This window comes from Peromyscus eremicus, chromosome 16_21, assembly GCF_949786415.1.
Source record: "Peromyscus eremicus chromosome 16_21, PerEre_H2_v1, whole genome shotgun sequence".
NCBI lineage: Eukaryota > Metazoa > Chordata > Mammalia > Rodentia > Cricetidae > Peromyscus > Peromyscus eremicus.
In genome coordinates, this window is record NC_081432.1 from 25,239,825 (window position 1) to 25,267,260 (window position 27,436).

The 27,436-nt window shown below is 53.4% G+C and overlaps 1 protein-coding gene across 1 annotated transcript in view; it reads left to right on the top strand.

The window, feature by feature from the left end:
* LOC131893821 (cadherin-23) overlaps positions 1-27,436 on the top strand; it is a 309,989-nt gene that overhangs the window by 215,313 nt on the left and 67,240 nt on the right. Inside the window, exons 12-13 of the mRNA XM_059243908.1 lie at positions 4,451-4,600; positions 5,016-5,174. Coding sequence (XP_059099891.1) covers positions 4,451-4,600; positions 5,016-5,174 — 309 coding nt within the window. The remainder of the gene's footprint in view (positions 1-4,450; positions 4,601-5,015; positions 5,175-27,436) is intronic.

Sequence of the window (27,436 nt, forward strand, 5' to 3'; positions counted from 1 at the left end):
CTGGCAGCTGCCAGGCTTCTTGCCCCAGGCATGTCCCTCTGTTTCTCCCTTGCTCTCCTCCTCCTCCTCCTCCTCCTCCTCCTCCTCCTCCTCCTCCTCCTTCTCCTCCTCCTCCTCCTCACCTAAATTTCTCCTCCTACTTATTCTCTCTGCCCACCAGCCCCACCTATCCCTCTCCTGCCTAGCTATTGGCCGTTCAGCTCTTTATTAGACCAATCAGGTGACTTAGGCAGGCAAGGGGAAACAAACGCAACACATCTCCACATAGTTAAACAAATGAAGCATAAACAAATGTAACACATCTTTACATCATTAACAAAGGCAGCATAATCCAATGTAACACATCTTTACGTAGTTAAAGTAATCTCTTCAACAAATGTGCCTTTCTAGCCAGCTCCCAAGAGATGGCAGTGGAGATGCTGTGTGATACCAGTACCACACTCTGAGAAAGCCACTCCTGGGGATATGTCTGCCATAGTCGCCAGAGAGAATTAATCAGAGAGGAGACTGGTTCTGAATGTGGACAATCCAATCCCATAGCCCAGAGGCCTGGATGGAATGAAAATAGAAGAAAAGGGAGCTGAGACTGCAGCTCAGTGGTAGAGTGCTTGTCTTGTCTGGCATGAAGCCCTGGGTTCAATCCCCAGCACTGAGTGAACCAGGCATGGTGGCACATACTTATAATCCTGGAACTTAGGAGGGAGAAGAAAGGGATCAGGAATTCAAGGTCATCTCAGCTGCCTAGCAAGTTGAAGACCAGCCTGAGATACGAGAGACCCTGGCTTAAGGGCATGGGTCAGGTCAATGGACGAAAACAGCTGTCTTGAACATTTTCTCTCTGCTTCTTGGTTGCCTTGATGTGAGCGACTCTTCTCCCCAACTCCTCCCTGCTATGATGAACTAAAGCTCCTAAAACTGTGAGGCATAATGAAGTGTGCCTCCTTGAAGTTGTTTCTATCAGGCATTTTGTTAGCAACAAGAAACCTGTCACCCCTGGTAATGATATTGCTGACCACAGGGCCAACATGCTCCTTAGCGAACACCAGCACTGCGGTGGGGGGAATCGTGTATCAGAATCCCGCTCCCTTTGCTTATGGGGCAGGATGCACTGGCCCGGAACCTGGGCCTGGGCTCTTACCTCCACCCCCACCCTACACACACCTTGCAGCCACCCTAAGTGGCTCACCTAACCTCTCTGAACCAAATGTCTCATGAGGGGTCTTCACTGTCACCATGCCCCCACTGTCCTTTGGGAAAGGATGTAAGGGAGCCGCTGAGGCTGTGACCTTATTGTACGTATTTTATGTCAGGGGCTCCCAGCATTCCAGAGTGGCCACAGAGGAGACCAGCAATGCAATGGGGACACTCTGCAGCCTTTAAGAGAACTGAGGAAGGACTGGGACAGTAGTAAGGTTGCTGAGAAAGCATGAGGACCCCAGTTCAAATCCTTAGGGCCCACATGCAAAGAAAGCTAGACATGGCGGCAGGCACCTGTAACCTCAGCGCGGGGGCAGGAGAGGGAGGGAGAGAGCTGGATTCCTGAAGCAAGCCAGTCAGCCTAGCCCAACTGACAAGCTTCAGGTTCAATGAACGGTCCTGTCTCAAAAACTAAAGACTGGAGAGCAGTGGTGAACTGTGGTTCACCTCTGGCCTCTACACTCACGTGCACAGACACAATTGCACACACACACACACACACACACACACACACACACACACACACACGCCTACACTAGCAAACACCTGTACCAAACAGCACAAACACAGAAACACATGGGTGGTAGGGCAAGGCAACTCTTCCCACTTCCCGAGTGCTGTGAACCCCCCCCCCCCCCCCCCCCCCCGGCAGGAGGCAGGCACTCAAAACTGTCTGCTGCTGCCCTCCCAGTCAGCAGCGGCTCCTGAGCATGGTCAGGGGCCCATCACCAAGGTGGAGCTGTAAGAGGGAGGAAGAATGTGCTTCTGGTTGTATCATTGGTGTGCATAAAGAGATCTCCCTCACAGCGTGGGCCTCCTGGGACAGGGACCAGAGGACAGGGTGAGGGGCTGTCCCGGGAGTGATATGAAATAATGAGGAACATTTCCAAAGTTTCAGGCTTCTTCCTCCTGAGTGTTAAGAAAATAAAAAGGTGGCAGGGATAGGGGCTGATTTCTGCAGTGTTTCTCTCCAGGCTTCTGGAAGCAGAATGTGGGGATGTGGCGCCTCACCTCACAGCTCACTCTAGGGTCCCCTGGACTGGAGAAGAGCACAGAGAGGAACATGCCCTCCTGTGACCTCACCTTCCCTGCATCCCCCCAGGCTCATGCCCCACCCTCTTTCCTCTCCCCTCCAGCACCCCTGCCTCAGCTGGGGACTCTGAGGCCTCAGGGTTCTGGACCTGGACCACAAAGCTAGGCTCCCAGGATTCCTTTCGGCCCCTCTCCTTTACTCTGACCAGTGATTCGTTATCTTTTCTCTGTTTCCTTCTCTCTCACCTGTGCCTCCTCCTTGTCTCTGCCTCTCTGACTGACCTGTTCCCACTGACAGAACTTGGTAAGTGAGCCTTGAAGGGCAGGGAGGGCTGGGGGAGCGGGGAGCATCACAGAGAACCTTCCTCTGCCCCAGCAGGCACAGCCCGGACACCCCCACCTTCTCAGGCCTGTGACCGCCGTGGTCAAGAGTCCAGGGTTCAGGGGAGAGAGTATCCGTGTCACCTGTTTAGAACTGTCACACTCCATTGCCTTTGGCTATTAGTGTCCTTTCAGGCATTTAATTGGTCCCCTCCAGCGGATGGAATGGATCCTGCCAGAGAGACCCTAAAATTCTGCAACCCCAGAGGCTCAGAGTAGCACGCTGTCCATACAGTAGTCTCCAGGAAGCTGTTCTGGGCTGGGAGCTCTGGAGTGTCCCCTGCAGCCTGCTTTGACCCCAGAATAGGCTGAAAGAGGCTGATGGTGCTTGGTCGCTATATTCTGTTCACAATCCCTATCCCAGGGACAGGCACCGTTGCCCCTGGCTCTGAGAACAGACAGACACAAGTGCCTCACCTTGCTAGTCCAGGGAGATGCCCACCTACTGGTGGGCAGGTGGAAAGCTCTAGGGGACTCAGGTGTCCAGCCTCTGGCTTCTGCAGTTTCTCAGAAGTCCTGCCCTGGCAGAGGGGGAGACCAGGTCAGCTCAGCATGGAAAGGCGTCCAGGGGTCAGAGATGCCTGGTGAAGAGCTTGCAGAAGGGAGCGCCACCAGCTCCTGGGTCCCCTGGGAAGCCATGATTACACGGCAGCCTTGTGTTCAACTACAAGGGACCTGTCCACTCGGGTGGAGCATTAGATGGATGGGTTACATAAGAGCCAGAGACTCATCTCAGGTTGGAGATCACTGGACACTCGTAGCCAGGGCCAGACAGATACTCCTGGAGGGAGGAGGGGGTACACACCCCATGGCAATGAGTTCCCACGAAGCAGGAAAGGCCAGATGCAATCAGCAGACTCTACCTCCACTCTGCCTTCAGCTTTGGCTCCACCCCCTGAGCTGGAAGAGATGAGATCACGTGGTTCTGAGCACACCCCTCCATGAGCCATAGCCTTCTTACCTGGTATGTGGGAAGCCCTAAGGGAAAAATGACCAGGGTCAAACACTGAGCTGGAAAGCAAGGCTGCCCCCTGAACCCTAAAGCAATGGACTAGAGCTGCTGATGTGGCCGCCCTAGCGTGGTCTCCAGGGAGTGAGGCACATGAGTGTCCTTTGTCACCCTGGGTTATTTCCAGATCATATCTAGCAGCCCTGTGTCCTTCCTAACACATTCTTCCTGTCTTCTCTGGGCCCAGCCCACTCTAGCTGCCTCATTTTTTTTTTCTTCACTACTTTCCATTTCTTCCTTCATCTCCTCCTGGATCTTCTTCTTTTTTTTTTTTTTTATTTTACATTTTATTTATTTAGTCTGTGATGGGGAGGCCTGCATGGGCCACGCAAGGCATGCGTGTGGAAGTCAGAGGACAACTTGGAAGGAGTCAGTTCTTTCTTTCGACTGTGTGGGTCCCGGGGATCGAACTCACGTCTTCGGGCTTGACGGCAAGCTCATTCTACTCTCTGAGCATTGAGCCATCTCTCCAGCACCCGCCTTGGGTTTTAATGCTGGCAGACTCCTCTCCCCCTTTGTCACCCCACAGTGGAGAAACGACCAGGAGGTGGGAAATGAAAGGGACATGGAAAAGGACACTTAGTATGTGACAAGGTGACAGAGCCAAAGCCTCCTTAAGCCTGGAGTTGGAGGTGGAGATGGAGCTGGCCAGCATTATCCAAGGGAAGGGCGGGACTCCAAGAGATGGGGCAGGAAGACCCTCCTCAGCCCGGTGCCTCCCCCACTGCACAACAAGGCGGTGTTCCTGCCTCACCCTCCAACACCCTCTGCTTCTCCATTCTGGCTCCAACCCCTGACCACTCTCCAACTGGCTTCCTCACTCTCCCCCAGGGTCTGAACAGCATGTTCGAGGTGTACCTAGTGGGCAACAACTCCCACCATTTCATCATCTCTCCGACCTCCGTCCAAGGGAAAGCAGACATCCGCATCCGAGTGGCGATCCCCCTGGACTACGAAACCGTGGACCGCTATGACTTTGACGTAAGTACCCCCCCCCCCCCTTCAGCATCTCCTTGAGCTACCTGGGGAGGTTGAAGGGGAGCTAGAGAGGGTGGAATAGCATCTCTTTAAGTCCTACCTCCCAGCTCTCCTCTTCTCCCAGAGAAGCAACAGAGAGGGCAGGGGCTAAATCCTCAAGGAAGGCAAGGAGATGTCTAGGAATAGGGGCAAGTTCACCAGACCCGCCGCTTGTGTCCCTGTGGCCCATACTGGCCAGCCCCGTACCCAGCATCCCTCCCTCCCTAAAGAAGGCCCTGCAGAAGGATTCACAGAACACAGCTGGCCTGGGCCTTGACTCTAGGGTTAGACCCAGCCCAGACATGGAGAGGTCTAATGGGAAACAGCAAAGTCTCCCTAGATGCGTGGAAGCTCATGCAGCCCTGCTCTGCTCCCCTAGCTCTTTGCCAATGAGAGTGTACCTGACCACGTGGGCTACGCCAAGGTGAAGATCACCCTCATTAATGAAAATGACAATCGGCCCATCTTCAGCCAGCCTCTCTACAATGTCAGCCTGTACGAGAACATCACCGTGGGGACCTCCGTGCTGACAGTCCTGGTAAGTCCCCATGTCCATAGGGGCCAGAAGCACTTGGATATTCCCAGGGACACTGAGCATCTGGGAGGCTGTTGGTTGGTGAATGACAGTGTCCAGACGCTCCTTGAAACAGAGAAAATGGGTCAGACTGTGGAGCGATAAGATAGGGAGCGATACTTCAGTTTTATTTCTTTTCCTTGAGAGGCACGTATGCCAGATGATCCAGGAGCCCTAGAAATCGCATCTAATCAGTGGGCTGGGTGTTGGCCATCTTTGAGGGGAATGACCCTCCCTATCTGAGTACAAGCAGGCTCATTGATGCTGCCTGGGAAGCCTCAGATGCCTTTGGCCTTTGACAAGCCCCCATCCCTACCTGCAGTTAGTGTGTGTATACCAGTCAAGGCTCTTGCCCACAAGAGGCAGAAACTCTCATACAGTTCAGACAAGAAAGTATTAGCTCATGTCACTTAAAGGTAGAGGTGAGTTCAGGCGTGGCTGTACCCAGGTGTTCATCTAAACAATAATCTGTCATTAGCAACCAGCTCAGCGCTTCTACGGTGGCTGAGAAGGACAAAGAACCTCCCAGATTTCTTACTAGTTTGTTAATGCTAGTGGGGGAAAAAAATAATTTTTTTTTTCAGTAGCTCCAACCAGTGCCCCAGACCTGATCTCAGGACATGTGTTACCCTGGCCCCTGACATGCCAGCTGTGGGTCACACTTCCCTTAGTGGAGCAAGGGCTTCGGGATTGGTTCTGTTCAGATTAGATGGGCTGACAAGGCAAAAGGAGGCATCTATTATAAATTTGAATTAGCCACCGCGCACATCAATATGGTAGATGTTACTATATAAGTCCAGGGTCTGGCCCATCGTAGGCACTCAATACACGTTAAGTTGCCACGTCCCCATTCTTGCGCCTTGCTGCCATCTCTTGCTCCAAGTGGATGTTGCCTGCTGTAGCAGGCCCCCTCCCTGAAGTGTGTTTACTCTGTAGACAGATGGTCTGGAGCAACACTGCACCCCCAGGCCTTTCCATCTGACAGTTATTAATATTTCAAACAGATGTTTAGCTAGTCAGGCCGTCAGATGGAAACGGTGTGTCTGCCATGGCTGCTCTCAGAATCCACGGCTTCCCAGCCCGGGGCTCCCCCAGCCTTCACTACAATGCCTCAGCAATATATCACTCATCGCCTTGGGTTCCTGGACCCTCTTCCAGCCTCCTAGGCCCTACCCGACAAGATGTACGAAAGGCTCCGGGACTCGAAGGGAATGTGCGTCTCCCACATACCATGGAATTGTCAGGGGCAAGGGTGGGTGATAAACAGTCTGTGTGATAAAAGAACCAGGCAGGCGACAGTGATTATGTCCATAGGTCAAGGACCATGTGGCAAAGAATTCTAGTGTGTGGTCCAGGCCTGGTGGGATCAGGGTACTCTGCATCCCTGGAGTCCTTACTGGGAGCAGAATTCTGTTTGCATTTGACATTCCTGTAGATCAGTGATTCTCAACCTTCCTAATGCTGCCACCCTTTAATACAGTTCTTCGTGTTATAGTGACCCCCCACAACCATAATTTGATCACTGCAAGCATTATTTTACATGCAAAGTAAACATACCTTTGCTTTAAAAAATTATTTCATTGCTACTTCGTAACTATAATTTTGCTACTGTAATGAATCATAATGTAAATATCTGATACACAGGATATCTGATATGTGACCCCTATGAAAGGTTGTTTGACCTCCAAAGGGGTCACGACCCACAGGTTGAGAACCACTGCTGTAGATGGTGGATGGGTTGGAACACCTGTAGAGCAAGGCTGAGGCTGAGGCATGAGCTGAACACTCTGTCAGCCTCTGGTGAACGTGAGTCAAGCTCTTCAAGCAGGAGATACCAGAGCATTAGTAGGCCTGAGCCTACCATAGACCTACCTAGCTCCATCTCTAGTCCTGATCACTCTCCTCCCTGCCTTTTGGGGAGCTGCTCACCCTAAGGTGCTGCCTAGCTCCCGGCAGGTAGCAGGTTTCCTGACTACACCCCACATTACCCCCTCTTTGGCCTCCCAGGTCCACCCCTCACATTCGAGACCCTACCCTCGGTCTTCTAACCACCTGGCCATCTTGGCCATTCTCCCCTTCGGATCCAGGTCTCCCGTTTCCCTTGTCTGCCTCAGAAGGGGCTACAGTTACAGCTGCCTGCTCAGAGACTGTGAAATTCCTTCTCCCTGACCTTTTCCACGGTGTTATTAAAATGTTTCATGGGCAGTTGTGTCAGGGAAAAATTATAAAGAGAAAGGAAGATGTTTTAATTTGCACCACAGGCTGAGCAGAGCCTGGAGCAAGGGGCTTGCCCAGCCCCCACCCGGCCACAGCCCTGTTTCTGTGGTGGTGGTTGTTCCCTGTGCTGGGGAGAGTCATGGCGTGACAGTGGCCAGGGGAAGCTGGCTCTCCTGACCAGTCTGGGCATCCTAGATGGACCAGTGGAGCCTGACCTCTCATTTCTCTGCTGGCTGGGTTTTGTAGCTCAGGTTTAGAGGTCTACAGAGCCCAGTACTGTCCACTGCAGGAAGCAGGAGTATGGACCTGGAGGTCAAAGTATGACCTTGAGCCCAGCTCTGATTACTTACTTGGGTCGTCCCCCAGGAGCACTTCCCTGCTCAGCACATCACCTGAGAAGGAAAGAAAGCCGCTTGAGTATGGCTGGGGTTGCTACCAGACCTGGTACCCAGAGCACTTGTGCTGGGGATGGGGGGGATGGGGATGGCTGGGATGGCCCTGGAGGACCAAGACTCATGTCCTTGGTCTCTTACGGCCACAGTAGCAATGCTCCTGCCCCAGCCACATAGCTGAGACCCCACTGTAGCCCATGCATAATGTGGCCATAGTTTCCTACCTGTTAAGTATCTTCTGTTACTGCCGTTCTCCAGATGAGGAAGCTCAGGCTGGGGGGTGGGGGTTAAGTGGCTTGTTCAGGGCTCTAGAGCTACTACGCAACCTCAGATCTTGAGCAAAGGCTAACCACAGAGGGACTGGGCTGGACCACTGAGTCCTTTCAGCAGCATCCAGGGCTGAGGGCAGAGAGGAGCCAGGGAAGACTCTGCAGATCCCAGAGAACAAGTTGCTGGGTCATCCCACATGGATCCTCAAAAACCTCAGGCACCATCGGGAGGATTTCTACCTCTGGAACCAGAGCAGAGACAGTCATGGAGGCATGGGACTGTGCCCAGGGAAACAGGAATCTCAGTGTGGCCCAGAACTGTCTGTACAAAATAAGACTCCTGGCATGGGGTATGGCAGGGTGTCAGAAGGGCCTGGTGGGATTTGGGATGCCACAGGACGATGGGAGAGGCTCAAGGTGAATGTAACCATTCACTCATCCAACAGATCTTCGTTGGCTGCTTGCTACATGCTAGGCACATGGCCCGGAAGACAGTGTGTGTGGGTCTAGTCCTCAGAGAGCTCACACTGCCCTGGGAGAAACTGGCACTGAGAAATGAGTCTTTATATCCAATATTACTCTCTGTGATGGAGGCCAGATTGCCATTAGAAATGACCACAGGGGATGCTGGGCGGTAGTGGTGCACGCCTTTAATCCCAGCACTCGGGAGGCAGAGGCAGGTGGATCTTTGTGAGTTCAAGGCCAGCCTGGTCTACAGAGCGAGATCCAGGAAAGGTGGAAAGCTACACAGAGAAACTCTGTCTCGAAAAACCAATAAAAAAAAAAAAAAGAAAGAAAGAAAGAAAAAAGAAAAAGAAAAAGAAATGACCACAGGGTACCTGACCCTGACTAGGGTCAAGGCATACTTCTCCGAGAAAATGGCACTAGAGTAGACATCAGCAGATGAACGAGGGGAGGACATCCAGGAGAGTGAGAAGAGCATGTGCAAAGGACCTGTGGCTGGAGTATGGGAGGGGTGTGGTGTGCAGGGGGCTGGGTTCTGTTACTTCAAGGCCAGAGCCCTCAAACATCTCTCTTCGTTGCAAACTGACATCCACTCCAATATGCCCATCAGTTTAATGCTCAGATAGCATGGCCACTTTATATCAAACCACTTCCAGGCCCTCGTCTGGAAGGCATTTGGGAAACAACAGTGCCGGGAGCCGGCCTGGCTGTAGCAGCTCAAAGACAAAACTTTTAACTGTCTGTGTGTCGTGTTCCCTGGTAGGGGAGGGGAAGGGAGCTGAGGATGAACAGTGTCTAGGAGGGAAGCCATCCCTGGGACAGGCCCAGTTGACAGGGCAGGTGTCTCTGACTCCTACAGGGGTTGGAGGCCACAGGAGACGACGCAGACAAAGTGAAGGCAGGCAGCCAGCACACGAGGACCCTGACTGGGAGGGTCACTATTGTCCTGTCCGGGGTAGAGCACCACCTCCCAGCTACAGGCAGACTGGCCTCGAGGAAGCAAAGGCAGGCTCCCGTCCCACTTCGTCTTCCCATATACTCAGATGAGGCTATTATGGTCTCTGTCTGTGTCATAAGTCACCCAGGAGGACCTAGAATCCTGTTTTCCTATGGCTGGCCACTCTTTCTCTGGGGCTCGACTGCCTTTCCTACGCAGTGAGAAAGTGGTGCCACCTTGGCTGCCAGGGTACCCGGGGTGGTGAGATGGGTGTGGATGGTACAGGTATAGTGTCTTGTATTATGGTTGGCCTATTGGCCACCCTGGGAGCTGAGGGCAGGCCTTTGCCTACCATGGTGAGCTTGGTAGTCACAAGCCATGAGACCTCAGTTTTCTTCTCGGTGTCCTGGGGATGCTTTGCTACCATCCTGCTGGGGATGGTGGTTGTGAGGATGAGTGAAGGGGTTCATGTGAACCCCCCAGCTCATTCAGGAGAGCCCCCGGTCACCCTGGTATTCCCAGTGGTCTCACAGCAGCGCCAGCCCATAACAGGTACCTCCTTTGGAGTTCTGATCCTGTCCCAGCGATGCAGAACCTGGGCAGTCTCTGAGCCTCTGGGCCCCAATGACATAAAGGAGGACTTTCTGTTCCATTTCACTCAGCCCCAGAGGCAGGGGCAGCACCCTGACTGGCTGTCTCACTCCCAGCTACATAGTGTGTTTCTCACCCTGCCAAAACCCATCCCACCACTGGCTCTGGAGCCTCTCACGGGCCCCGCTCCTCTCTCCAGCCTCTTGTCTGGAAGCCTGGGGGAAAGACCCGTGACCTAGACTTCCTAAGACCAGAACTAAGCAGATTCTCTCCCATCAAGCTGGCCTTTCCACCCTGCCAGTCAGCACAGAGCCCCTGTGCTCTTGGTCCTCTTCTCTGCCTCTTCCCCACAGCTACCAGATACCACTGATGCCCAAGGGGAAGGGGGAAGTGACGTCATCGCCCCAAGTTGGCCTTGCTGGAGGCCAACTTCAGTCCCATACAATCAAGCTCTGATACAGTGGGCCTCCCCTATCAGCTGCAAGGCCTGGCTCCCAGCTCTGTGACTGCCGGGCACCCCAGCCTGTAGGTTCAGGGGCTCCCTGGCCCCCACCTCACCCCCACTGTTAACCCCAAGCAAGTGGACTTAGAACCCAGACAGGGGATCTGAGAAGGTCATCCTTTGCCTCTGCCTCAGAGGGTGTTCCCTAAAACTCACCCCAGGTTCTTCCCATCCCTCTATCCCCAGGAAGAGGGCACATTGCTCCATGGCCTCAGTGAGGACCTCCTACTGCATCAGCTGCTGAAGGAAGATGCTGGCCAAGGACAAGGCTCTGAAACCAGAGACCTAGGTTCCTGTCCTGGCTTTGCTGATGGCTGAACCTGACCCTATGCAGATGCTGAGCTCTGTCCTGGTCCCCCAGATTCCATAATGTGCTGTGGGGGGGGGGGGCGTGATAGACTAACTCATCTTATAATTAAGGGACAGGACAGAGCTGGAGAGATGGCTCAGTGGTTAAGAGCACTGGCTGCTCTTCCAGAGAACCTAGGTTCAATTCCCAGCACCCATGTGACAGCTCACTACTGTCTGTAACTCCAGTTCCAGAGGATCTTGATGCCCTCTTTGTGGCCTCCGTGGACATCAGACATGTGTGTGGTACATAGACATACATGCAGGAAAAACACCCCTACACATAAAAATAAATAATTTTTTAATAAGAGGCAGGTCAGCTCCAGCATGGGGTACCTTAAAGGCCCTGAGTGGGTGACAGCTATGATTGCTGATGCTGTGACTGTCAACCTCCCCTGCCCAAGCAGTTGAAAGCACTAGCTCCCACACTTCTGCTCTGACTTACGGGGCTCCAGGTCCCCCTCCCCCCCAGGTTCCTCCCCACCTTGGCACACAGACTGATCTTCTGCCTATGTCAGCCACAGGAGCCCAACACACGGGCTCGGGCCTCAAGTCACCAAACAGAGAGGAGGCTAGCTATCAGAGCCAGCCGGGCAGAACAAGACCCCTGGAAGAGGCCGAGCAGGGGCTGCAGGGGGTGGGGCCTGTGCGGTTGCTTGGGAACCTGGACTTCAAAGGTCCCCGCACTGCCTTAACCTAAAAACTCTTCCCGCTGTTGGAGCAGGGCCCCTCAGCGCCTGTTGCTCAGGCTCTGCTCATCACGGAGCTTGCCCTGGCTGCGAGGGTTGTCTAATTCCCCACTTAAAGGAACTCAGGGGCTCTCCACAGCTTTCACCCACTCCTGAATCTCCCAGCCGGTTCTCAGACAAACGCTCGCTTCGTGCCTGCTCTGTGCATGGGCTACTCCCTCTGTTCACACAAAGCTTTTTTTTTTTTCTTCTGTGCTGATTGCCACATTAGAAATCACTCTAACTCGGCCACCGCCACACCATCACACTCATGGATTCTGAGGTCAGAGACACAGAAGTACTCAGGGGCTGGTGATTCACCAGCAGGGCCTGGAGGGTTCACCTCCACCGTGGACCCTCCTGGAGAAGCAGGACATCCCAAGCTGACTCGAGACCAGTGGTTCTCAACCTGTGGGTCACAAACCCTTTGGGGGTTGAACAACCCTTTCACAGGGGTCACCTAAGACCATCAGAAATATCGGATATTTACATTATAATTTATAACAGTAGCAACATTACAGTTATGAAGCAGCAGTGGAAATAATTGTATGGTTCGGGGTCGCCACAATGTGAGGAACCGTATTAAAGGGTCACAAGCATTTGGAAGGTTGAGGACCACTGCCCTACACACTCACTGGCAGCTGAGTTTAAGCACTCTGGACCTGGGCTGGCATTCAGTACCTCTACAACCAGGCCCTAGGTGCATCCCTCACACCTGCTCGCCTACATCTCAGGCCCTCGTCCTCCCTCAACCCCTCCTTCTGTCTCTTCCTAGTATCCGCTGTGCTTTCCCTCAGTTTAACCATCCCATTGACTGGAAGAGCTAGCCCACTGTGCCCACCCCCAACAAGAAGCCCCCTCTCCCGGGTGGATACCCAGCCCATATCCATCTCCCCTTCCGTGCTCCCTCCCTCTCCCCCAGGCCCTCACCTGCTCCTTGACAGGTGTCTTCACCTGGGTCTGCAGCACACAGTGGGTTTGAGTCCTGTGTGAGTGGTTGGGGGATCTAGGGTGACTTACTGGAGGCATGTGGCAGGAGAGAGAGTGACCAAAGGCCCCATGGGAAAGCCGAGGCACAGAAGAGGTAAATCGCATACTTAGGTCGCTCAGCCAGTCAATGGCATTTCTTTTTTTTAAGTTGGAATCCTTGCCCATGCTGGATACCCCATGAGTCAGGCACTGACATTCTGTGTGACCCTAGGCTGCTCTTGTCCCCTTTCTCGGACTTGGCTTCCTGTTCAGCCCAAGGAGAGGGTCACCAGGGCATCTTCTGAGGCTTCCTCCCGGGTCAGGCTTCAGAGAGGAACCGAGGCTGGGGGACAGAGGTGGGGGAGGCCTGGCAGAAGGTGGGTACGGAAGCTACTGAGAGCGGGATGAGGGGTGAGGGTGCCCATTCTGCAGCCTGGATGGGGAGAGCGGCCATAGGCAAGGCCCTTCTCTCTACGTAATGCCCCTCCCCCAGTCCACCTGGTACTGGGCTTCACCATTCTCTCCAGGCCAGCCAATCATACCCACCTTGCTGCCCCCCCCCCCCACCTTCAACTGACCGGGTACCTTCCAAGGGCTCACCTGGAGAAAGCTTCCCACGGGTCCACAGACAGGACGGCAATCTTCCCTCCCTTATCCCAGCAGGCTCCTAGGGCAGACGGCTGACTGCCTGGGTTCTGGACTCCTCTGTGCCATGACAGACCAGAGTTCCCACCTTAGTGGTGTGAGGGGACCTCCTGAGGATCACAGTCCAAGGCCTACCATGAGCAAGTGATCCTAGAGAGGTCCCAGTGTCCGTCCAAGGTGTCCACCAGCTGTCCCAAGCTTTTGAAAGCAGCTCAGCACCCCGTTTCTGACAGCGTTGGCTTGACTTGATTCTACCACCGCATAAATCTGCCAGCAGAAGTCACAACATCAATTATTGGTCAGGGAGATGCTTACTTAGCCTATTGGGTAGGTCCCATCTGGGTAGTTTACCAAGTCTCCCAAAAGACAGGGGTTCAACCTTGGGAAGGCGGCCCTGCTATGTTAGCCTAGAATCTCTCCCCATGCCTCAGCGGGTCTTTCCACAGGCCCATCCTGATTCACCCCCCACCCCGACCCCTCCTGCCACCCCTTACCACTGGCATCTTAATTGACCTCCTTGTTCTCAAAGCCCTAGAGACCTGAGACTCCAGCTGTGCTTAAACAGAACAAAATCTCTTCCAATTTCCCCACCGTTTAAAAGAAAATTGAATTCTTTATCTGCAGCCTGGGGAGGGGGAGAGGGAGGGAGAGGAGGAGGGGAGGAGAAAAATAGGAAATAGCAGGTCACCTGGCCTTGCTCCCAAGCTGGCCCCAGAAGCCATTGTGGACACAGTGTCCCTCCATTTGGGGGATGCTTAAGGCTGTCCCTTGGGACCCTTTCGGTGGGCTCTCGGTTCATGTCCAGTCTTCCTGTTGGAATATGTGTGATGGGGGGAGCTGAGTCAAGGGAGGCTGAGCTGCTGACAGTGAGTGACAGGTCGGAGTTCCTCTGGCTGTCAGCCCCCAGTGCTTCTGGCCTGTGTTTATCTCCTTAATCTAAATATCAATCCTAAAACCAAAACAGGATGGAGTGCAAGGGCGGACAGGTGCTCCGGAGACTTCTGGATGGAGTTGGGCTGCATTTGCAGGAGAGGGGGGAAGTGAGAAGGGATGCCGGAGGGGGCTTCCGGCTCCTGGGCTGAGTTGGGGTATTGAGCCAGGACCCCCACCACCACCTCTGCCCTTGAAGTGCACCGTCATGGCTTGTGTAAGATCTGACGGTTTTCAGAGAATCAGCAGCTCTCAGTACATTGATTTTTCCCAAACTGACCTATTGCTGTCGGGCTCTGCAGGGCTACACAGCTTCTGTCACAGGTGTCCGTCCCCAGAACCCACCGGTCTCAGTGTGGGGAGATGCTGATGACCGCCGACCTCTGTCCCCGTGTTAAAGCCAAAGGATGCTCAGTAGCATCCCAGGCCCAGTGATTGGATCCCAGGATCTCTTCTATAACTATCATACAGAAGACATGGGTCCAGGGAAGCTGGTAGCCCAGCAGGGCAGCCAGCTCCAGAGAAGCCTAGCCAAGACTAACTCCAGCTGTGTGACCACAATCCCTCCACCCCACTCACTTCTCTCCTTCCTAACCAGGGCTGGGGGAGTTGCCTGAGTTCTGCAAAAGTAGGCCTAGCCATGGGTGACCTGGAACAGTCCCTCACCAGGGACTCTGGCGTTCTCTTCTGGAAAATGAAAGGACGAGGCTGGATGCTCTCTAAGCCTCACGTACTGACATGTGATCACCTGTCCCCAGACAGTCCTCTCCCGCACCTAGAGCTTCGACTCAGAAGTCGCCCTTCCATAAGCTGGCCACTGATTGCTCCTGCTCAGGCAATTGCACTAAGGACACTGGAGCAAAGAAAATGGACTCCCCCTGGGCAACAGGACAGAAGGTTGCTGTAAAAGTGGCCAGGGCTGGAGTGAGTTCATAAATACGACAAACCAAAGCCCTGTGCCAAGGCTGCCTGGGCTAGGTGCTGGGAAGGTTCCCAGCCTGCGCTGGGCTGACTAGAGTGCTGAGCAAGGATCGCCTCCTCGGCCTCAGCAGCTGGAGGGTTGCCTGGGGGTAGATGAAGTGCCCGAGAGGGGCGTACAGATGTGAGAAGTGGAGCTGGGTCTGTGGGCTCCGAGTAGACCGACTCAGCTGTGCATCTGTGGAAGGGGTAGGAGACAGGCTTCCTGCAAGCTTATCTCTAGGGTGGCTCAGAGTCCTTTAGGTGCTGGCCTGCCTAGTGTTTTCAACTTTATTTTGGTGCTTCGTTTTATTGTTTTGTCTTTGGAGGTGAAGCTCACTATATAGCCCTGGCTGGCCTGGAACTCACTATGTAGACCAAGACTTGAAGTCACAATCTGCCTGCCTCTGCCTCCAAGGACTGGGCTTAAAAAGCACGTGTCACATGAACTCGTTTAATCTCATGACCCCAGGACATGCCTACATGTTCTAATGCCCCAGTATTTCCTATTTTATGCTACTGCACATAGTTTTTTTGGGGGGTGTACTCATGACCCACTAGAATCTAGTATTCACCCTTTTTGCTTCTCTGGGCCTCATTGGATGAGGAAGATTGGGGGGGGGCACACATTAAATCTAGGAGTGTCCAATTTGTAGCCTGTGAGTTGCAGAAGCATGCATGTATTTATGTTGCATGAGATTGTGACATGACATTTTCATCTATGAAATTCATGCCCAAAAGACACACAATCAAATTACGGAGAGAAAACACACACACACACACACACACACACACACACACACACAATCTCATTATGTTTAAAAAATTTGATGGTTTTGTGTTGGCCACATTCTTAGATATCCCAGGCTACAGGCAGCCTGTGGACTACCAGCCGGGCACACCTACATTAGACTGATTTCATGAGCAACTGCTGGGGACTGACCCAAGTGCACCACCCCTGCTCTGCCGTCTGATGATAGTGGAGGTGACAGATTTGCATCCAGTCTTTGGACACCAGCTTTCTTCTGACCCTGCTACTTCTGAGCTGTGACTTTGGATGGCATTTACCTTGTGCCAGCAAAGACCAGTCTAGCTGCCAGCAGCAGGAACCCCCCAACAATGGCTTATACCAGACTGAAGTGTTTGTCTCCCATATAAAAGCAATATAGAGGTTTGGAGGGAGCCTCGGGTGGCTCCTTCAAGTGCTTTTCCTCATCGTCCGTAGTATATAACCCTCATCTTCATGATCCAAAATATTTACTAGAACCCAGATATCCCATGATCAAAAATACTTGCTAGAACCCAGCTATCCCATGATCCAAAATACTTGCTAGAACCCAGCTATCCCTTGATCCAAAATACTTGCTAGAACCCAGCTATCCCATGATCCAAAATACTTGCTAGAACCCAGCTATCCCATGATCCAAAATACTTGCTAGAACCCAGCTATCCCATGATCCAAAATACTTGCTAGAACCCAGCTATCCCATGATCCAAAATACTTGCTAGACCCCAGCTATCCCATCCGTATTGTAAACTATAGGATGTAGGAAGTGAAGAAACGTACCTCCCCTCCCCCACATTGCACCTGTCTAGGGGTTGGTGCCTGCAGAGGCCAGAAGAGGGCGTCAGACCCTCTGGAGATGTATTTACCGCAGTTGTGTGCGCTGAGACTCTGGTCCTTGGCAAGAGCAGCAAGGGCTCTTAACTGCTGAGCCGTCTCCCAAGCCCCCTCCCCACTTCCCTATTCAGAGTTCCGAGAAATACCTTGAAAACTTCTGTTTTCATTTTATTGTCCCAAGCTGGGTCAGGTGGCAATATTTACCTGTCCAGGAGGTTGGGAATATTGTCTTTCCCATGAGTATTGTACCACCTTAAAGAGAAAAAGAAAAAAGGCATGGTTTTTGTTAATTTGATAAGCAGGTGGGGAGGGCTTGGATGTCTGGTCTCTGTTAAATGATATCTGTGCACTTCAGTTTCTTCTCTTGGACAGTGATGGTGATAACTTTCCCTCTCTCCTCCTCCTCCTCCTCCTCCTCCTCCTCCTCCTCCTCCTCCTCCTCCTCTTCCTCCTCTTCCTCCTCCTCCTCCTCTTTTGTTTCTCAAGACAGGGTTTCACTGTGTAGCCCTGGATGTCCTGGAACACATTATGAACCAGGCTGGCCTTGAACTGAGAGATCCGCCTGCCTCTGCCTCCCGAGTTCTGGGATTAAAGGTGCGTGCCACCACCGCCTGGTGATGACACTTTCTTCTAGGTTTATTGTGAGGTAATGCAAGCAGAGAGCTGAGCACAGTGCCTGGCGCAGAGGAGGAACTTGGCTGGAGGCAGACATAAACATGGAGTTGCCTGTGCCCCATGAGGCGCCTTCTGTATGCCTCAGCTCATCATATCCCTCCCTGTGACAGCCTAGTGAGGCCCAAATGAGCTTCCTCATTTTATAGAGGAGGAAGCTGGTGCCAGATGGCCACTCCTCTGTGGATGGCGGTCTGAGCTTATGTCTCTAGGGTATGGATAGCCTTCCCTTAAATGAGCACCACAGACTCCTTGAGGCCACTGGACCCTCCCTGTGAACCTGGGAAAAACCTAGGGCTCGGCTGGGAAAATGGCTCAGTTGTGCTTCCTTTGGGAGTATAAGGACCTGAAATTCAATTCCCAGAACTGCGGGGGGTGGGGAGGAGAAGCAGCCAGGTGTGGTGGCCTGTGGTTATAAACATAACCTGGGGTGGGCGTGAGGGGCATGGGGAAATAGATCACTAGAGCTCCAGCCAGCCCAGCCTACTTGACAGTTCCAGGCCAGTGAGAGGTTTTTGAGTTGCCCCCTTCCCCCAAGAATGACAAGTGAGGTTGACCTCTGATCTCCATATGCATGCATGTACACATAAACATGTACACACACCCCCCTCTTGTGGGGCTGTGAGATGACTGTCACCATGTAGAGCAGATCTCTATTTACTGACTTCCCAGCAGAACTCAGAGTCAATGGCTCTACCTGCCATCCACCTTCCTTCCCACCAGCAGAGAACCCAGACTGGATAGAAGCCCCCTGTAGGCTCCACTGTGTGTGATAAGTCCTTAAAACCTAGAATTAGAAGACCCGGTTCTTCAACTGGTTGAATGATCAGGGACATTTTGCTCTGTAAGCCTCAGTCTCTTTCTCTCAGCATCTGCAAAATGAGAATGTCACTGAGCCCCTCTGTCTTTGAGGCCAGGTTTAGAACAGTGGCCTTTCCCACTCTTTTAGGCTATTCTGACAGCTGGTTGGGAAAGGGGGCTGAGCGTGGGGAAGTCCAAAGGTCACGAGCCTGGGACAGGACTGCTTCTTGGTCCCTAACAGGTACAACAAGACATCATCCCCATGCAGGCCTGGGTTAAAAGCCCAGGAGAGTAAAGGGCTGGGGCTACAGACCCTGCTAAGCTCAGATCTGAGGTGGTACACATTCCCAGCCATGAACCTTGACCTTAATTCCTCGTGTCATGTGGGACTGTAAAATTCATTAGGGCCCGGCGGGTGGAGTGATGGAGATGTCAGGCAGGCAATCAGGCGGGTATTTAATCTATCAGATGTGAGGCTTGCCATTTAGCGAGCCAACAAGAGAATGTAGAATCGATATGTTCATTAGCGACAACATGTGTTGGCCCAATCAGCGCCCACCAATGACAGCAGGCATGGGGGCCGTCACCCATGCATCAGATCACCTTGGAGAGAGGGCATGTCCCCTTCCCCCAACATCCAGGTACCCCTCTGCACCTTCTGACTAGTCTAAAAGCTGCCGGTCACCTGTATAGCCCACCGAGGTGGGGGCAGGGCGGTGGATGATTCAGGAAGGGGACCCTGGTGAGCGAGCTGTACACTGGGGAATCTTCTCCTCCAGGGGGTTGATTGGACTGTCTTTTCCCTTCCATCCCGTCTCCTGGGTACCTGCAGTCCCTCTCCACTAAGCTTCAGATGTGTGTCTGTCCCCACACCTCTCTACCATGTAATCCCAGCTTGATAATGGCTGTAGAGAGAGGTCCAAGTCCTTCTGATTGCAGATGTCTCACCCTCCCCAGCCAGTCCCCCTCCGTGTCCTCAGGAAAATGGCTTTCTGCGTCCAGTTTGTTTTGCTTGGTGATCAGATGTGATTGAAAAAAAAAAAAGAAAAAGAAAAGTCACTCAGTCGTATCTTCTTCAAACCTAAGGGTATAAGAGAAGAGAGTCTGTGGAAGGGCTGGAAGGAGGTTTTCTCGATTCTCCTCCTCTTCCTCCTCCTCTTCCTCTTACTCCTGATCATCTTCCTCTTCCTCCTCCTCATCCTCTTCCTCTTCCTCTTCCTCCTCCTCTTCCTCCTGCTCCTTTTCCTCCTCCTCCTCTTCCTCTTCCTCCTCCTCTTCCTCCTCCTCTTCCTCTTCCTCTTCCTCCTGCTCCTCTTCCTCCTCCTCCTCCTCCTCTCCTTTTTCTTCTTCTTCTCCATGTGCATGTGAAAGCCAGACAGATCAGGGCCCAGCTCTTGGTTTCCCTGGTTGCTGATTGTAGAACACGGAGCCACTTGTAGCTGTGGGACCTATGAAAGCAGCAAGTATGCTACCACATCCCCATGCAGGCTGAGGGCTCTGTCCTAGGTCAACCTCCCCCAGAAGCCACCCTGGAAACAAATGTGGAGGGCAGGCGACTTGCTTGTCAGAGGACCCAGGGAAATGGCACTCACAAGTGCCCCGGGGCCAAGAGGACGGTCCTGCTGGGAAATTAGGGCATGGAAGTCAAGCTCTATCCCAGCTCAGGGGCCAGGAGACTGGAGTGTTGATCCATAGACAGTGAGGGTGGCTCTGAAGAGATGATTTCCCTGTCTTTCTAGCAGCTTCCCCACAGGCAAAGAGGCAGACAGGTCCTAGGAAAAAGTAGTAGCCGGGGGTCCAGAGGTGAGCTCAGAGCTCTGTTAGTGACTCTGTGGTTTCTGATGCCATTGAGCACTTAGGAGATGCCTCATGGACACATGGGATGGGATGTGGTGCCTCAGTGGCCTCCTCTGGTAAGGGCCCATGAGTACATTTCTTAGACTCTGTACACTTGACCCTGCCACTCAGCACAAGTGCTGGTTCCCAGGAACTATGGCAGTGATGTGATGGAGAAGAGGGGGTCCTGGAATTGGCCCTTAGCAGGACTGTTGGCCCTTGCCTGGGGTCATGGGGGCTCACCGAGAAGTCCTGAGTCATATAGGAGATTGGGCCTTGTCTCAGGGAGTCTGTAACTGATGCTGGGTCCCTGGGAGGCCTGTCTGGCCACTGGTTCCACTTTGGTGGCTCTGGAGCCCAAGCCAGCCACCAAATGATTGCAGCCTTACTTGTGGCCTTCAGGAGACAGGTCTCAGGAACTAGTTACCCTTCCTCCTTAGCTCCTGTCAAAGTACGTGAGGTGAGGACATGGGTGTGTCCTGAGGGGTGACCATTTGACATATTTCATCATCCTCAAATGTGACTTAGAGACAGCAAAAGGGACAATTGGATAAGGTGTACTGAGGACATAGGGGCTGGCCAGATGTTATACTGAGGACATAGGGGCTGGCCAGATGTTGTACCGAGGACATAGGGGCTGGCCATGTGATCTAATAGATCTTCCAGAGTGGGCTTTTCATATCTTCTCCCCATGCCCCACCCTCACCCTCACCATCCATCTTGCCCCAACACCATCTTGTACCATCTATTCCAGGACCACGGCCCCTTTAGCTGGGCTCACCTCAACCCACCTGGCATGCCTCCCCCACCCCTCAGGGACCACTCATTCCCAAAGGACCTTACCTTATCCCTCTTGTCTGTACCATCCTTGGACTCCTACCCTCCAGCCATGGTGGGTCCGTTCTCTGGCCTGTGTGGGACTATACCCGCAGTGGTATCAGGTGTGTGATAAGAGTCCAGACTGCCTCTGGCACTTCCCAGCTTCCTTGCTTGTCCTGTGTGGCTGGTGCTCAGGTGACCAGGCAGGGTCATGTTGAACCGTGACTTGGAAGGTTGACCTGCTAGTCCAACTAGACCATAGCCATAGAACATCCCAGACAGACCTAGGAAGAGCCCCTTCCTGATACAGTGAGGGAAACCGAGGCACAGGACAGGGAGTGACTTCTCTGAGTGAGACAGGAACTCCAGTAGACAGTTCAAATTCTGAGTCTGCCACTGCGGTCTACTGACTTTAACGTGTCTCCTTGGGCCTCAGCCACTCACCTGAAAAACAGACGTGATCATGGGGAGAAAATGGGAAACAGACTCACTTGAGTGTGCCTAACACACCAACAGTCAGCTACCTATTGCCTAAGACTATCATCACTGAGATTGCTTTTAAAAGTAGATGGGTTGAGGGGATGCTATGCACTTGCTTTGCATATGTGAGCCCCGAGTTGGGACCCCTAGCACCCACCCCAAAAAGCCAGGTAGGTGGCACACACCTGTAACCCTAGTGCTGCAGGGGAGGGAAAGGATTCTCTGTGGCCCTTTAGCCAGCCAGCCTAGCCGATCTGGCACATCCCAATGAGAAACCTTGTCTCAAGGGTGGGAAACGCTCCTGAGTGACAATGCTCGAGGTCGCCCTCCATCCTCCACACGTGTGCACAGACGTGCACATACATGCACACACGAAGAAATCAGATGAGGCTTCAGGCGGTGTCTTTGTTACGACCCAGCCTGCTGCCTCTTGTAAAATGTACCCACCAACCTGTTTTTCTTTCTTAAAAACACACACGTGTCACAAAAGAGGAAATCCCTTATACGAACTCCCGTGCCTTTTGTGTCAGCCCCATAACAGAACCTCAGCATCCCTGTGTGACCTCAGTGCCTTGCTTAACCTCTCTGAGCCTCCTTGCCTCATCCGTAAAGTGAGAACCTCGTGAGCAGAGCCTAAGTGTCAACACGTCTGCATTTCTCAGAACAGTGCTGGGACCCATAAGGACTGACCAGGGTGGAGTGCTCTTCTGGCAGCCGCCACCAACAGAGGTTTCCATCTGGGACCCCTCACCTTACTGGTTCTTATAGGGGTTGATGTCAAGTTGTTAAAGACAAGTACCCCCGCATGGCGCCAGGCCCACATGCTTGGTTATCCCTCTGCCTTTGAGTCCTCCACACCCCACCACGAGCAAAAGTCCCCGGGGATCACCAGGCAGTTGGCATGCACTGCTCCTGTCCCCCCTGACAGCCTTTGACATAGCATAATCGCTTCCCCACGACAACTCCTCTAAGTTCAGAGCTGCTAGCCAGAGCAATTTGCTCTCCATCAATTCTTATTTCTGAATTTTAAAATAAAGGGAAATAAAGCAAGTAGCACCGGGACTCAAGAACAGCACCACATCTGCCATAGACCAGTCAGCCCAACGCCTCAAGAGCATCCTGCCAGCCGCCCTTCCTGCCTGCGGGACTAACATCTTGATAATCCAGCAGGGCGGGCACCCTGTCTCCTTCACCTTTGACCTGGCTCCTGTTGTGCAGCCCGGGAATCCGGGAGGCTGGGCTGAAGATGCCTAGCGGGAGCACATGCGCAGACCATTGCACATGGCCGAAAGTGCGCTTAGAACTGGGTTGGAGAGGGCTAGAGAAGATGCTTGGTGCGCAAAGCCCTGGGTTCGGTCCCCAGCACTGCGTACACCAGATGTGGCTGTGCACACCTGTAATCCCAACACTCGAGAAGTAGAGGCGGGAGGATCAGACGTTCAAGGTCACTCTTGACTACATAGCAAGCTTGAGGCCAGCCTGGGATGCATGAGACTATGCCTTAGAAACAAACAAACAAAATGCCAGCTCTACTTCAAGTGGTCCCTGTGTGCCAGACACAGCAGAAAACACCCTCCATGAATTGCCCTCCTCAGTCCACCACAGCCCCATGATGGCAACTGCTATTGTCCCCAATTCATAGATGAGGAAATTGAGGTTCAGAGTGGACGCTATAGTGGGGGCTCCTCCTTCTCACCTCCCTCTTCCTGTCTTCCTATGATGTCTGCATGCTCCCCGTCTCCCCTCTCCTCCTTCTGCTGACTTACCCCTCCACTGTCAATCCCCCCACCCAAGAAACCCATCCACTTGGCATCTGAGGCTCCAGGCTTGTTTCTGCTAAGTAAGACCTCTCAAGTTACCACCTAGAATCACTTTTCTTCTCAATTAAGTTTGTCAAGACCTCACGGGCCAGGTGCTCCACAGATGCTAGGAGGCCCAGAACACACACTAGCAAGTCAGACCGTGACCTTCCCACGGCACACCATCAGCTCCCTTGAGTTCAGCCCACTAGCCTCTCTCAGCTTCCCTGTGCCCCAGGAAACTGTGCTCTCCCAGGAAGTCAAAATGAGCTCAACAAAGGGAAACAGTGTACAGGTGGGTGAGGAGGCAGGGGACGAGCCGTTCTAACAGAGAATGTTGCTAGTACCAGGTCAATAATCCAGGACCAGGCCCCACTTGGGAGGGACCTGAGTGACAGGAAGAGGACACAGGGGCTGGGTGGCGGGTGAACTGCTGGTAGGAGGCAGCCCAGGAGTGGGCAGATGGCTCTGGTGCCCGGGGCAGCACGCAGACCTGGCCCAGGTCACACTCAAACCCACAGTTGGACACTTAAGACAGAATACAGATTGTAGCACCCTGAAGTGGCATCTTCATGACTGTGCTTAGGCACAAGTCCTTGTTGATGACCTTTGTGCCAGGCTTGCCCTGAACTCTCCAAAGGTAAACACTTTCCTCACTCTCAAACATCAGAGAGGCCAGCCAGGACAGCAACTATACTAAAACCCCCGATTCCACCTGCACCATTGATAGCAGCAGATCTAGGAAAACTAGATGAGAGGGGCCGTGGCCTCGTGACCGGTCCGTGACATGGCTGTAATGTCTGCTGTAGGCATAGATGATGGCAATAGCTGTTCATCCCAGGTCCCCACTGGGCCACAAGGTAGAAAAGGCCCTTTGTCCTTCCTCTGCAGCTCCCATCCTTCAGGCACTCCATTTCCCATCTTCCCATTTGGGTCATGCTCTCCAGCAGAGGATTCTGAACGTCCAGCTCTGGCCTTCTCACTCCTCTTACCCCAGGCCTCCTACAGCTAAGCCCAGACGAGGCACCAGAGACTTCCTTGAGGATGTCTCTTTTCTCTTCAACCACAGCCTGCCTGTCATTTTCTCTGTAACCTGTGGCCATCTCCCTGGTCCCACTGCTGTCTGGACCACCCACCATCAGGGTCCTAACACTTTCCCCAGGGCCACCATCAATAGCTCCTCTCCCGTGAATGTGGCCATGCCCAGGAGGCACTCGGAGCAGCAACATCCTGCCTTACTTGACCCCTGCCCACCACCAAGCCCCTGTGGACCCTTCTTCAATCCCACTTCAGTTGAGTTGAGGAAGAAGTTCCCCAATGTGCTATGCATTGCCATGGAAGCATGAAGAGCCTGGATGTCCCCTGGCTGTAACTTTCCACCCAGAATGGTTATCTACAGCCCCGGTGGGAGGGAGCTGGGCACATAGAAAGCTCTATGCTCTCAGGCCCCACCAGTGGAGCTCCCTCCCACCTAGACCAGCCTCTCTAGCCCCCACCTCCAATTTCTCAGCAGAGCCCCCCCCCCGACCCCCCCCACCCTCCACCCCCCCCACCCCACCCCCCACCCCACCCCCCGCTACCACTCTCACTTGGTTTGAGGAGCTGTTCCAAGGGCCTGGGCGGGCGATGATGAATGTGAAAAGTATTACCGTGCAGCACCGGGGCTCAATGGAGCTGTTTAAAAATGCATTCTGCCATGTAAATTTCTGCTCCATCAATCCTTATGACATGTCACACGTTGCTATTGTTTCCTGAACAAATTGTGCCTGGTGCCCTTCTCTGCAGATCTGTGCAGGAGAGCAGAACTGCACTCGACGCCTGCTAAGTTGCTGGGACCCGGGGCTGCCTGCAAGGTAGCCTGGCAGCTGGGCCTGCCGTGCTTCCTGAAGCCCCGGCACACACGTGTGGGGGAAGCTGGATATGCATGCGTGACCGGAGTGCAGGTGTTGGGTGAGGAGCGACCGCGCATGTGCCCATAGGCCTGCTGGGAGAGATGTCCAGGTGCCTGGGAGAGGTGGGGAGGGGACCACAGAGGCTGGTGGGGAGCCCCTGAGACTGAAGAGGCGTGTGTATGTATGATCTGTACGTCTCTGTGTTCGTAACTTGGGAGCTCTCTGCCTGCCTGAACCAGACAGAAAAAGAAATTTCTGGAAGTATATACAAGGGAAAGACAGGATACTGGGAATTGGGCCTGTTTGAGACCCAGGAGAGAGAGAGAGAGAGAGAGAGAGAGAGAGAGAGAGAGAGAGAGAGAGAGAGAGAGAGAGAGAGAGAGAGAGATGGTGTGTGTATAAAGACTTAGGGAGACGCAGGAAGGGAAAAAGCATAGGTATAGTGAGGTACAGCTTTTAGTCTCCCAAAACGGTTTGAGGGGTTGGCTTGGGGACAGATGAGAGGTCTGTCCCAACAGGAAAAGAGTCAGATAGCCAAGTATGGCATCCAGGAAAGGTGGGGCTATGTTTGGAAGGACACCCAGAGAAAGCCCATCTAGGGCGATGTGATCAGGTGGGAGTCGGTGGGCTTTAAGGCTCAGCAATAGCAGATGATATCAAGGCCAAGTTAAGGGCCCACGGGGAGGTACACGGAGAGCTGTGTAGGGGTGTGCGAGGAGAGAGTGTTGGCAGGGCAGGTATCCTGGACTAGGTAGGATACTTGCTGCAGAGCAGACTAGAGGAAGGGAGTGAGAAAGGTTCATCACGAAGACTAGGTGGGTAAGAAGACACTTTCAGGGAACGCATGGGAGGCCCTGCTCCCAGTTGGCACAGGAAGCCCCTAGGAATCCCTCCAGGATGCTGGGCTTGACGTGAGTGCTGGACCCACAGACCGAGAGAGACCTGGACGTGGAGGACTGGGTAGGTCAGAGGTACCTGTTTTCACTAGGATGCCCGAACCCCCAGCAGAGATGTCAGGATAAGGACCATACAATGGCCCCTCCCTTCAGGTCTGGCCTAAGACACTCACACAGACAAAGCTCAAGCTCGGGCAGAGCTGGGGACCTTCTTTGGGGGTCAGTGGAAGGCACCTCTTGAGGGGTTCCAGGGCCCTAGCTGAGGGGATGCATCTTGGAAGAGCCAAGGCCATGCTCACTGAGCTGCCCACTTCTGTCAAGGCTGGAGGGACACACAAGCAGGGGCGGAGCCGCTGAGACGGGAGGAGAACCCTGCCTGGAGGGGCCACCTGGCTCCTTTAGACCCGGAGCACCCAGACCCCCTCCCCCTGTTTGCAGGAAGTGCAGGAAGGCACACGGTTAGAAGCTCAGTCTACAGCTGTCTGGTTCATATCCCTGCACTATGGCTGTGTGACCTTGGGCAAGCTAATTGACCTCACAGAGCCCTGGGTCCCTCCTTTCTCTGTAGAATGGGGGTCCCACAGAGCTATTTGGAAGATGGGATGAAAGCATAGAAAATATGTGTGAAATTTGTGGCCTTTAGTGAAATGCCCATGGGGGCGGGCATGAAGGCAAGGTGTACCGCCCCTCCCACGGATGTACTGAACAGAGACTGGCATTTCTGACCAATGTGGGGGGACCGTCCCCCTCTCTCCAGGCTCCCCCACTCACCTTGTCTTAACCTTTGGAATTTTCTCCCCATGTGTATTTATTTCTTTTCCTTTGCGTCCACAGCGGAAAATTACACTTGTGCTGGCATTGTCCATCACGAAAATAAGCACCATGGGCACAGTCACGAAGTCAGATGCTGAATGTGTTCTGCCAGGAAAGCAGTGCAGGGCAAGGTTGAGGAGATGCCTCAGAAACCAGGCACCCTGGCACCCCAGCCTGGCATGACTCCATCCCCATAGGGGAGGCATGTGGGACAGGTGCTGACCATAGGGGCAGGTGCTAAAGCCAGGGCAGGTGCTGACCACAAGGTGCCAACCATGGAGGCAGAAACAGATGCTTGGCACTGACCGTGGAGACAGCTGTGACCCACTCTAATTCCCCATAGTCTATAGAAAGCCCGTGGGGAGGCAAAGGTGTTCTGAGTCCCCAGGCCTGGTACCCTGCTATACACAGCCAGTAGCTGTCCTGCAGACACCAGGCACCTTACCCCGGAGCCTTCTGTGATTCAGTTCAGCCTCTCCAAGCCTCTCCCCGACCTAGAGCTCATTCTCTGCCATATCTTCTCGTGGCTCTAGACACTGTGTTCCATAGTCTGGCTAGTTCTTCCTCAACCTCTAACTCCCTGTCCTGAGTGTAAGTCGCCTTTCAAAGAGGACTTGACACTTTGATTCCTGGTACAGCATCTGGCA